A 12102-nucleotide genomic window follows, 5' to 3' on the forward strand; every position below is an offset into this window, starting at 1 on the left:
TTATCAAAAAGTTAATTTATTTCAGTAATTCAATTCAAAAAGTGAAACTCATATTATATAGCTTCATTACACACAGAGTGATCTATTTCCAGCATTTTTTCCTCTTATTGTTGATGATTATGGTAACAGTTAATCAAAACCCCAAATTTAGTGTCTCAGAAAATTAGAATATTAAATAAGCCCAATTTCAAAAATGATTTTTAATACAGAAATGTTGGCCTACTGAAAAGTATGTCCAGTATATGCCCTCAATACTTCGTCGGGGCTCCTTTTGCATCAATTACTGCATCAATGCGACGTGGCATGGAGGCGATCAGCCTGTGGCACTGCTGAGGTGTTATCAATGTGGCATGGCGACGATCAGCCTGTGGCACTGCTGAGGTGTTATCAATGCGGCGTGGCATGGAGGCGATCAGCCTGTGGCACTGCTGAGGTGTTATCAATGTGGCGTGGCATGGAGGCGATCAGCCAGTGGCACTGCTGAGGTGTTATCAATGTGGCGTGGCATGTAGGCGATCAGCCTCTGGCACTGCTGAAGTGTTATCAATGTGGCGTGGCATGGAGACGATCAGCCTGTGGCACTGCTGAGGTGTTATCAATGCGGCGTGGCATGGAGGCGATCAGCCTGTGGCACTGCTGAGGTGTTATCAATGCGGCGTGGCATGGAGATGATCAGCCTGTGGCACTGCTGAGGCGTTATCAATGCGGTGTGGCATGGAGGCGATCAGCCTGTGGCACTGCTGAGGTGTTATCAATGCGGCGTGGCATGGGGGCGATCAGCCTGTGGCACTGCTGAGGTGTTATCAATGCGGCGTGACATGGAGGCGATCAGCCTGTGGCACTGCTGAGGTGTTATCAATGTGGCGTGGCATGGAGGCGATCAGCCTGTGGCACTGCTGAGGTGTTATGGAAGCCCAGGTTGCTTTGATAGTGGCCTTCAGCTTGTCTGCATTGTTGGGTCTGGTGCCTCATCTTCCTCCTGACAATACCCGGTAGATTCTCTATGGTGTTTAGGTCAGACGAGTTTGCTGGCCCATCAAACACCGATACTGTGGTTATTACACCAGGTATTGGCACTTTTGGCAGTGTGGGCAGGTGCCAAGTCCTGCTGGAAAATGAAATCAGCATCTCCATAAAGCTTGTCAGCAGAGGGAAACATGAAGTGATGGGAAATGTCCTTCTAGACGCTGCGCTGACTCTGGACTTGATATAACACAGTGGACCGACACTGTTGCTCAGTGTCCAAAGTTCTGTTTTCAGAGGAAAGTAAATTTAGCATTTCATTTGGAAATCATGGTCCTAGAGTCTGGAGGAAAAGTGGAGAGGCGTCAGTCCAAGTTGCTTGTGGTCCAGTGTGAAGTTTCCACAGTCAGTGATGGTTTGGGGATCCATGTCATCTGCTGGTGTTGGTCCACTGTGTTATATGATTTTCGATATTGCAGTCAATATCCTGTTGGCAATTCAGAGTAATATATTGGTCGCAAACTAGCCTAGGTGGTCACAAAAAGGTTTTAGAGCAGTTCAGAGAGTACATGTTTGGATGAGTAGGTTGAATTTAGGACCTAAGCCTATAGCAATATTAGAGTCCTTAGTTAATTATATCACATCCTAATTCTGAATTTAATGAGATACTTACATGCATGGCTAGTATGCTGCGAGGTACTAATTCTCTGTATTGTCTAATGGTAAAGTGCCATGTCTTGATTCTCATGAGATCATCAAATGTGAACTCCAGGATGAGGCGGCCTTCAGTGCATACCTAAAACAAAAGAAACAGAACGAACATCTACTTCAATTTGTGCCATGAAAAGGTAAATAAAGTTGTTAGAAAGACTTTTCTTGGCAAACCAATGAGCTTGATATATACATGGACATACATAAATGATCCTTACCAATGTTCTATATTAATCCCTACCTTCGCTCTCTTCATCTTATACCCATAGCTAAGAAGAGAAGTTCTATACATAAACATATGGACATACAGTATATCTAATATCTACTACTAAATATGTATTAATATACCTAGCAAGGAGGCCTATCACACTCTCATTCTGCCACTGTATACCCATATACAAGCATAAAAAAGCATCCACGCGCATGTGTGTGAGCATTTGTTCAATGTTTTTCCTTTGTTGTACTTGTATAACATCATTTTTGAAATTCTCATGGGATCATTCTACCTATAACAAAATGACTCATATATTGGTAACCCAAAGAATAATTTGTAATATAAGCAGGGGTGTAGCTAGGGGGGGGCAGATGGGGCATGTGACCCGGGCGCAACTTAGAGGGGAGCGCCAGCGCCACCCCCTCCTGCACTATAATTGTACCTGCATCTATAGGACACAGGTATAATTAGAATTAATGAATGGCCGGGTACGTTCCGTGCACGGCCATCAATGGAGGATTATCATATTATCATGGCCGCCCAAAGTACATTGTAGTTTTGTCGTGATTTGCCGTAAATTGCGTTAAAAACCGCGACCAAGCTGCATTGTGTATGTCCTACAAAAGGACCTTTAGACATAAGGTCACATGACCTTATCTCTGACGTTCTTACTATTTCTTAGAGACCTGCTGGTCACATGACCGCAGGACCTCGAGCAGCAGCAGCAGCGACTCCACAGAGAAGACTGACTATAAGTATAAGGGGATTGATTTGTTTAATGGGCCTGTATTTAGGGGTACTGAATTTAAGGGGTCTGGTGTGGGGTCCGTATTTAGAAGTCTGGTCTGGGGTCTGTATCAGTTTAAGGGGTTTAGGGTCTGTATATTTAGGGGTCTGTGTTAGTTTAAGTGGTCTGAGGTCGGTATTTAGGGGGTCTGTTTTAGTTCGAGGTCTGGGGTCTGTATTAGTTTATAGGGTCTATTTAGGGGGCCTGTTCTAGGGTCTGTATTAGTTTAGGGGTCTTTATTTAGGGGTCTGTATTTAGGGGGTCTGATCTGGGGTCTGTATTAGTTTATAGGGTCTATTTAGGGGGCCTGTTCTAGGGTCTGTATTAGGTTAGGGGGTCTGTATTTAGGGGTCTGTTCTGGGGTCTCTATTAGAATAGGGGTTCTGTTCTGGGGTCTGTATTTAGGGGGTCTGTATTAGTTTGAGGTCTGGTGTCTGTATTTAGGGGGTCTGGTCTGGGGTCTGTATTTGGGGGTGTGGTCTGGGGTCTGTATTTAGGGGTCTGTATTAGTTTATGGGGTCTGTATTTAGGGGTCTGTATTAGTTTTGGGGTCTTTATTTAGGAGTCTGTATTAAGGGAGTCAGGTCTGGGGTCATTATTAGTGTAGGGGGTCAGGTCTTGGGTCTGTATTTATGGGTCCGGTCTGAGGTCTGTATTTATTCAGGGGGCTTGTGATGGGGTCTGTATTTGTTTTGGGGGTCTGGTCTGGGGACTACAATAGTTTAGAATGTCTGGGGTCTGTATGTATTCTATGATCTAGTCTGTGGTCCAAATTTATTAGTCTGAGTATAAGGGGTTGTCCAGGCACATCGATAGGTCATCAGTATAAAAAACGGTCTGTGCCCGCACCACCCCTTTAATGTATGGTCCTGGGCCTTGGTGTCTAAATTTGTGTGTTTCTATAGGGGCTGGATATTGCTGCAGAAGTGATGGGCAAAAAGATGTCTCATCAGGAGTAGTCGCCATAATGGTCTGCGTCAGATGGAGAAGAAAATAAAACGGCTCCCATCAGAGAAGACGTCACTGGATCTATAGGGGATCTACTGTCCTGACATGTCTGTTGCAGGTAATTCTTGTATTCTACATATTTCTGTGTACCCAGAGCTAATAGACAAATGCGTGTTACCATTCCCATTGTCAGGAGGATGTGTCCCTACACAGTGTGATACTGTCAGCGATGGTTGGAGACTGTCAGTTTGTAGGGACACAGCCCTTTAACAAGGGGAATCGTAACAACCATTTGTCAATGCTCACACAAAAAAGTGGTGTTCACTATAGACACGGCAGAGCGGCGGTGGGGAAGGGGGGCCCAAGTTTGTGGAACAGCCCAGGGCCTATTGTCTACTTAATCCGACACTGCCGGCCATTCAGCGCCTTTCTACAAGTAAGGCGGCGCGATACTTTGCGCCGATTGCGTCGTTGAAAGGCGCTGATTGACAGAGAAGCGTTCAAACCCAAGTGACCTGCACAGAAGAGAGCAGGTCTCCGTTGCTGCCGGACGACGTGGGAACGGGATTAAGGTGAGTTTGAATAGTTTGTTATTTTATCGTAATGAAAAAGTGTGTGGCATTATCTATGGGGGGGGGCTTTATCTACCGGGGGGGGGGCTTTTTCTTTGGTGGGGCTCTATCTACAGGGGGGCTATATACTGGGGTGGGCTATATGTGGAGCACTATATACAGGGGTGGGCTATATCTACAGGGGGGCTATATACAGGGGTGGGCTATCTGTGGAGCACTATATACAGGGGTGGGCTATATCTGCAGGGGGGCTATATACAGGGGTGGGCTATCTGTGGAGTACTATATACAGGGGTGGGCTATATCTACAGGGGGCTATATACAGGGGTGGACTATCTGTAGAGCACTATATGGGGAGCTATATGTGGGACACTTTACAGGGGTGGGCTACATGGGGGCACTATCTACAGGGGGCTCTATGGGGTGCACTATCTACAGGGGGCTCTATGGGGTGCACTATCTACAGGGGGCTCTATGGCAGGCACTATCTACAGGGGGCACAGTGTGTGTGTGTGTGTGTGGGACACGGTGTATCGTGCTATTATAATTAGAGGTGCAGTGTATGGTGCTATTATATTTAGGGGCATAGTGTGTGGTATAATGAGAACTTTATCTTTGTTTATAGGTGTAGAAATTTTGGAAAAGTGAGAAGCTGAAGACATCTGAGCGGCAAACTGCAGAAATGGGCTGTGACCGGGAGAAGCCACCATAGAGGTCTGGACCAGATGGAGAAAAAGAACTAGAATCTGAGATGTCACCGGTGAGTCACTTAATGTAAATGTTCATTTGGCCTCTAATCAGCACTGTAGTCACTGTATGATCTGCAGTGAGATGATGGGTGGTATGATTATGATATGATTTATTTTTTGTGAAACAGCAACTCCCAGCATATCCTTACCATTGTTCGGGCTATGCTGGGAGCTGGAAACAATTTAGTTTGAATCTATACGTCAGGGGTTGCACTTAATTGAGCTGTATTTGTGCTAGTGCTGTATATATGTATTGAGCTTGGTTCTGGGGCTGTATTTATGTACTGAGCAGTGTTCTGGTGTTGTGTATAGAACTACAGTGAAGGAAATAAATATTTGATCCCTTGCTGATTTTGTAAGTTTGCGCACTGTCAAAGTCATGAACATTCTAGAATTTTTAGGCTAGGTTAATTTTACCAGTGAGAGATAGATTATATATATAAAAAAAAAGAAAATCACATAGTCAAAATTATATATATTTATTTGCATTGTGCACAGAGAAATAAGTATTTGATCCCCTACCAACCATTAAGAGTTCAGCCTCCTCCAGACCAGTTACACGCTCCAAATCAACTTGGTGCCTGCAGTAAAGACAGCTGTCTTACATGGTCACCTGTATAAAAGACTCCTGTCCACAGACTCAATTAATCAGTCTGGCTCTAACCTCTACAACATGGGCAAGACCAAAGAGCTTTCTAAGGATGTCAGGGACAAGATCATAGACCTGCACAAGGCTGGAATGGGCTACAAAACCATAAGAAAGTCGCTGGGTGAGAAGGAGACAACTGTTGGTGCAATAGTAAGAAAATGGAAGACATACAAAATGACTGTCAATCGACATCGATCTGGGGCTCCATGCAAAATCTCACCTCGTGGGGTATCCTTGATCCTGAGGAAGGTGAGAGCTCAGCTGAAAACTACACGGGGGGAACTTGTTAATGATCTCAAGGCAGCTGGGACCACAGTCACCAAGAAAACCATTGGTAACACATTACGCCGTAATGGATTAAAATCCTACAGTGCCCGTAAGGTCCCCCTGCTCAAGAAGGCACATGTACAGTCCCGTCTGAAGTTTGCAAATGAACATCTGGATGATTCTGAGAGTGATTGGGAGAAGGTGCTGTGGTCAGATGAGACTAAAATTGAGCTCTTTGGCATTAACTCAACTCGCCGTGTTTGGAGGAAGAGAAATGCTGCCTATGACCCAAAGAACACCGTCCCCACTGTCAAGCATGGAGGTGGAGACATTATGTTTGGGGGTGTTTCTCTGCTAAGGGCACAGGACTACTTCACCGCATCAATGGGAGAATGGATGGAGCCATGTACCGTCAAATCCAGAGTGACAACCTCCTTCCCTCCACCAGGACATTAAAAATGGCTCGTGGCTGGGTCTTCCAGCACGACAATGACCTGAAACATACAGCCAAGGCAACAAAGGAGTGGCTCAAAAAGAAGCACATTAAGGTCATGGAGTGGCCTAGCCAGTCTCCAGACCTTAATCCCATTGAAAACTTATGGAGGGAGCTGAAGATCCGAGTTGCCAAGCGACAGCCTCGAAATCTTAATGATTTACAGATGATCTGCAAAGAAGAGTGGGCCAAAATTCCATCTAACATGTGTGCAAACCTCATCATCAACTACGAAAAACGTCTGACTGCTGTGCTTGCCAACAAGGGGTTTGCCACCAAGTATTAAGTCTTGTTTGCCAAAGGGATCAAATACTTATTTCTCTGTGCACAATGCAAATAAATATATATAATTTTGACAATGTGATTTTCAGTTTTTTTTTAAATATAATCTATCTCTCACTGGTAAAATTAACCTAGCCTAAAAATTCTAGACTGTTCATGTCTTTGACAGTGGGCAAACTTACAAAATCAGCAAGGGATCAAATACTTATTTCCTTCACTGTATATTGCTTGTAGAATGTACAAATGTTTTTATGCTCGAGTTACATAAAAAGAAATGTGGAAGAGAAATGACACGTCGATTGGTAGAGAAAGCAAACATGGCGAGGGGGAAGGAGATGTCGGGAAAGTGGTTGGGGGGGGCGCCAAACTGAATCTTTGCCCCGGGTGCTGGAGAACCTAGCTACGCCTCTGCTATAAGGTCATTATCTTTTAAGCTCTTTTTCTCTCCTACATATTATTCTCCTTACGAGAGAAACAATTTGATTGATGTGTAGCCTGGATCTGGTGGCCCAAACTGTACAGCCAGACTACTGTTATAGGTGGCAGACCAGCGGAGTTGTAGTTTGAAGCAAAATCTGCACCACTACCCACTATCTAATAATCTATATTTGCCAACAGTCTGGAAAAAGTTTCAAGGAACACTTATTGCGTGGCATCATGTACCAAGTTTAAGTCTACACTATTTTACTATATCCATAGATATGGTCAAAACTAAACTTAAAATGATTAATGATCACCTGTCCAGTATTGTCTTGGACACCTTAACAAACTTAATTGAAGAAATTTGGGCTCCATGGAAGACACAATGGGGTTCGTAACAATGGATGTATGTGGTGAGCGAGGAATTAAGAGACCATAAAATATGGGAGAACATCCTTCCATTGCTAATGTAAGTTCTCCCCCCCCCCTTTTTTGTCTCTTTTCCCACTTCTTGAGACTTTAGAAGTGATATAGCATACAAGCTTAATAGCACTTCTTTCGGTACTTTATATTGACTCATCTTTTTTGCGGAAAGACTGGATTTCCATATTTTTGTATTTTGATGATAATATTTATTGTATACACTGACCTCTTATTGAATCTTGTTTATTAATTCTGTGCAAATGTTTTGTACAATATCTTGGAAAACCAAAAATACTAATAAAAAGATTGAAATATAAGTTTACACTATTTCAACTCTGCCCAAAGCGTGGCCCACTATAATTAGACCACAGCCAGGGCACAGCATATGCAAGTGCACAGACAACCAGGGCCAGACATATACCCACTTACTCAAACAAGCAGTGCCAATTTTTACATAACATGTGCATGTCCACTTTGAATTGCTTTGTAAACTATCACAGAGTGGGAACTCCTCATAATACATAACCTTTATTCATTATTCAGATTAAAATACTCTAGGTAATTATTTTGATACACAAATACCCCTGACACAACCAGGGTTGACTCAATAAGAAATCCACAATTATCACCTGGAGTATCCAGAAAATGATATCTAGATGGCGCTGTACCATACACCACCTATGGACAAACTCCAGGGATACAAAAATTCTATCACACACAATTAGGGCTTATTCAGATGAACGTGATATATGTCCGTGCAACGCGCGTGATTTTCACGCGCCTATGTTAGTCTATGGGGCAGTGCAGACCGTCCGTGAGTTTCACGCAGTGTGAGTCCGCTGAGTAAAACTCACGACATGTCCTATATTTGTGCGTTGTTCGCGCATCACGCACCCATTGAAGTCAATAGGTGCGTGAAAATCACGCGCAGGACATGGAAGCACTTCCGTGTGACGCGCGTGATTCACGCAACAGCAGTCAAAACTATGATTGAAAACAGAAAAGCACCACATGCTTTTTTGTTTACAAACAGAGTGTCATAATGATGGCGGCTGCGCGAAAATCACGCAGCCGCACATCATATGCACGCGCAAAACGCACATGCTCGTGTAAATCTGACCTTAGTGTAATTTCTAAGCACCACATCTTGCATTAAATGACCACAACACTGACACTTCATAACCGTCCCAATGCGTTTCCCCAACCTAGATGGTTCATAAGGGAACAATACTGGACATTGTGTGTAATTGGAGACCTATAATGGTATAGATAAATATATAATAAATATTTGCTTGTATCGGCACATTTGTGCCAGATTACAATTTACAACTCCTGGGAGTAAAGATGACAATTGGTTGAGGAAGGAACAGGTGGATGAAGATGATCACCACGCCTCCCCAGGAAGTCATCACAGACCATGTGGAATGCCAAGCCTCCATCTACAGCTTCTACAAACCAGCATGCCTTGTAAAATGGATTATCTTCATCTACAGGGTGGGCCATTTATATGGATACACCTAAATAAAATGGGAATGGTTGGTGATATTAACTTCCTGTTTGTGGCACATTAGTATATGGGAGGGGGGAAACTTTTCAAGCTCCGTGTTGACCATGGCGGCCATTTTGAAGTCGGCCATTTTGTATCCAACTTTAGTTTTTTCAATGGGAAGAGGGTCATGTGACACATCAAACTTATCGAGAATTTGACAAGAAAAACAATGGTGTGCTTGGTTTTAATGTTACTTTATTCTTTCATGAGTTATTTACAAGTTATGGGTGACATTATGGGTGTCAGGTCCGAGCATTCCTAGATGAACAGTTTCCTGGAAAGTGGATTGGTCATCGTGGGCCAGTTGAATGGCCCGCTAGGTCTCCCGATCTGACCCCCTTAGACTTTTATCTTTGGGGTCATCTGAAGGCAATTGTCTATGCTGTGAAGATACGAGATGTGCAGCAACTGAAACTACGGATACTGGAAGCCTGTGCTAGCATTTCTTCTGCGGTGTTGCTATCAGTGTGTGAAGAGTGGGAGAAGAGGGTTGCATTGACAATCCAACACAATGGGCAGCACTTTGAACACATTTTATAAGTGGTCAGAAACTTGTAAATAACTCATGAAAGTATAAAATAACGTTAAAACCAAGCATTGTTTTTCTTGTGAAATTCTCGATAAGTTTGATGTGTCACATGACCCTCTTCCCATTGAAAAAACTAAAGTTGGATACAAAATGGCCAACTTCAAAATGGCCGCCATGGTCAACACCCAGCTTGAAAAGTTTCCCCCCTCCCATATACTAATGTGCCACAAACAGGAAGTTAATATCACCAACCATTCCCATTTTATTTAGGTGTATCCATATAAATGGCCCACCCTGTACATGTTCTTTCCTTAACCAATTGTCATCTTTACTCCCAGGAGTTGTGAGTTGTAATGCGGCACAAATGTGGCGATACAAGCAAATGTTTACTTTTTGACAATTTTTGGAGAGATCATTTTTCAGCAGTAATCATATTATCATCAGACAGGATCACAATAAAAAATAACACCTCTATTAAAAAGCTGAAGACAGATAATACAGGAAAAATGGACAAACGTTGTTGAGAACTCAGCTCCTTCTCCTTCGTCCCCCTCTGCACATATCACAGAGCATGCCCACTACACTCTCCAATAGAAGTCTATGAGTCATTTTCTGACTGAAGTTTATAAAGTTCATGTGGCTGCTGTAAAGTAAATCTCTGGAACTGCTGTTCGTATCTCATAGCAGCAGCCCTGGCAATATGGCCACCCCCATAAACATTTACAGAAAATAGAATACAAAATATAGAATAAGAAAATAAAGAAAATAGAACAAAAATATATTTCTCTATATATTTTTAATTACTAAGGTTTGCCACTTATTTATTACAAGAACCTACACTTTAAATAACCTTTCATAAAATTTTAACTGATTCCAGTAAACGCTTTCTAAGCCATACCCGTTCCATATAGATTTCCAGAATCATTGAACTTATGAAAGAAAAAAACACATAAACACAATTTTAGCTTGAATTTTTTTCTAATACAACTCAAGCACAACAAAAGATAAAATGAAGACGTAAGAAGCAGCGAAGATTCAGAGTAATGGCTTATGCATTCAACCAGCAATATTCAATTTCTGAACCATTTCCGTTGTATTTTTGCAGTGCATTGTAGTTAGCTGAGAAAGGAAAAATGAATAATTATGTCTCTGACTCAACATCATATATACCATAGAGGCAGACCTTAGGGTTATTATGGGGCCCTTGAAGAGCGGGGTCCCATCCCTTTCGCTTCTGGGTATAGAGAACTGTGCAAGACTCCCATCTACAGAGGTACTGGATTGATATAGAGTTACATAGTTACATTGTTGATAAAGCTTAAAAAATACACAAGATCATCAAGTCCAACCTATAATTCTACCATGTTGATCCAGAGGAAGGCAAAAACTCCTATGAGGCAAAGGCTAATTTCCCCATATAATGGGGAAAAATTCCTTCCTGACTCCAATTATGGCAATCAGAATAAATCCCTGGATCAACGTCTCATTTTTTAAAAACTACTACATAAAACTAGTCATTTTATATATATATATATATATATATATTTATATAAAGGCATCCAGGTGCCTCTTGAACTTGCTCAATGAATCAACCGTCACAACATCATGTGGCAGAGAGTTCCATAGTCTCACTGCTCTTACAGTAAAGAATCTCCATCTATGATTATGGTGAAACTAGACGTAGTGGATGCCACTTCTCATAGTTACAGGCCTAGGTGTAAAAAGATAATTAAAAAGAGCTCTGTCCTGTCCAATCATATATTGTACATTGTAATTAGATCGCCCCTAAGCCATTTTTTGTCTAAACTGAATAACCCCAAGTCTGATAACCCTTCGTGGTGCTGCAATTTACCCATTCCCTTAATTACCTTGGTCGCTCTCCTCTGCACCCATTTAAGTTTAGCTATGTCCTTGTTTTTTTTCACCAATGTGTGTGTTATTGCAAATATTTTTTATTTTTAACCCGTCGTGGACATCCATGACATATTAGAAATCAGTGTGTGTGGGAGGGGGGGGGGGGATAGTAGGGTGGGGGAGAGAGGGAGGGAGGAATGGAAAAACAAGAAAAAGAATAACACAATAGCTGCAGTTAAGAAGACACCATAATCCACCAGTGTAGAGCCGCCAGGTGCGAGACTGTAAAAGATGCGGCAACCATAGTAATCTTTGTCTCTTTGATGCATCCCATGATTTTATTTGCCTTGGCAGCAGCTTCCTGGCACTGGTTGCTTATTGTCCACCAATATTTCTAAGTCTTTATCAGTGGCAGTTTTAGCTGATGTTTTTCTATCTAATACATAATTGTACATTTTGTTTCCTAAGTGCATAACCTCCAATTTATTTATCCACATTAAACTTAATTTGGGATTTTTGGCCTCCAGCTCCCCTAATTCTCTCTGTAATAATAGATTATCCTCCTCTAGCAAAGAGGCAGGAACTGGTCCAAAGGTCATAGAAAGAACCTGAAGGTTAAAACAAATGTCCTTCTGTCCTGGGGGGGGGGGCATAATAAAGTGCCAATTGAATCGGTGCTATGGGGTTCTCTT

The 12102-nt window shown here is 42.5% G+C and overlaps 1 protein-coding gene across 5 annotated transcripts in view; it reads right to left on the minus strand.

The window, feature by feature from the left end:
* Positions 1-12102, minus strand: part of LDB2 (LIM domain binding 2) — a 318333-nt gene that overhangs the window by 53104 nt on the left and 253127 nt on the right. For all 5 annotated transcript variants that reach the window (XM_075858397.1, XM_075858403.1, XM_075858390.1 and 2 more), the window contains exon 4: positions 1637-1759. In XM_075858397.1, coding sequence (XP_075714512.1) covers positions 1637-1759 — 123 coding nt within the window. The remainder of the gene's footprint in view (positions 1-1636; positions 1760-12102) is intronic.

Source organism: Rhinoderma darwinii, chromosome 1, assembly GCF_050947455.1.
Source record: "Rhinoderma darwinii isolate aRhiDar2 chromosome 1, aRhiDar2.hap1, whole genome shotgun sequence".
Taxonomy (NCBI): domain Eukaryota; kingdom Metazoa; phylum Chordata; class Amphibia; order Anura; family Rhinodermatidae; genus Rhinoderma; species Rhinoderma darwinii.